Below are 469 nucleotides of genomic sequence, written 5' to 3'. Positions count from 1 at the left end.
CACTCCTTGTCTTTCTTCTCAATTTCTTCCCTACATTAATGATTGAAATCCCATTGTACATTCAACTCCATGGATTCCAGGTGTCACTTGGTAATGTCACCAATATGGAAGAAGCTATTGAATGGATGAGTTATACGTACCTCCATGTCCGCATGAGAAAAAACCCTCAGGTTAGTGGTTGATTGAGTAGGCTTCATCAGTGATTTTAAAAATTATTTTGCATTTTTCTAGAAATTTGCAAGGTGATATCTAATGTGATGGATTTGATAGCTGTTGTAGCCAATATAAATGGTCATCAAAACCTTTTTTCTACTTTTTTTCTGGAGGGTGCAAATCAGAGGATTGAAAAATCTCTCTGAAATTAGGAAAAATATTATGATTAATTCATTATTTTTTATGATAATATGATTAAACTTGTTTTCTTTTCTCTAATGTAATGTAATGTTGATCACAGTTTTGTTTTGTGAAT

General features: G+C 32.0%; 1 protein-coding gene across 1 annotated transcript in view; it reads left to right on the top strand.

Moving 5' to 3' along the window:
- Positions 1-469, top strand: part of LOC119594306 (activating signal cointegrator 1 complex subunit 3-like) — a 28,924-nt gene that overhangs the window by 14,302 nt on the left and 14,153 nt on the right. Inside the window, exon 18 of the mRNA XM_037943365.1 lies at positions 70-170. Within this exon, the coding sequence (XP_037799293.1) occupies positions 70-170 (101 nt within the window). The remainder of the gene's footprint in view (positions 1-69; positions 171-469) is intronic.

The sequence above is a fragment of the Penaeus monodon genome, chromosome 33, assembly GCF_015228065.2.
Source record: "Penaeus monodon isolate SGIC_2016 chromosome 33, NSTDA_Pmon_1, whole genome shotgun sequence".
NCBI lineage: Eukaryota > Metazoa > Arthropoda > Malacostraca > Decapoda > Penaeidae > Penaeus > Penaeus monodon.
This window is presented reverse-complemented; position numbering and strand designations above follow the sequence as displayed.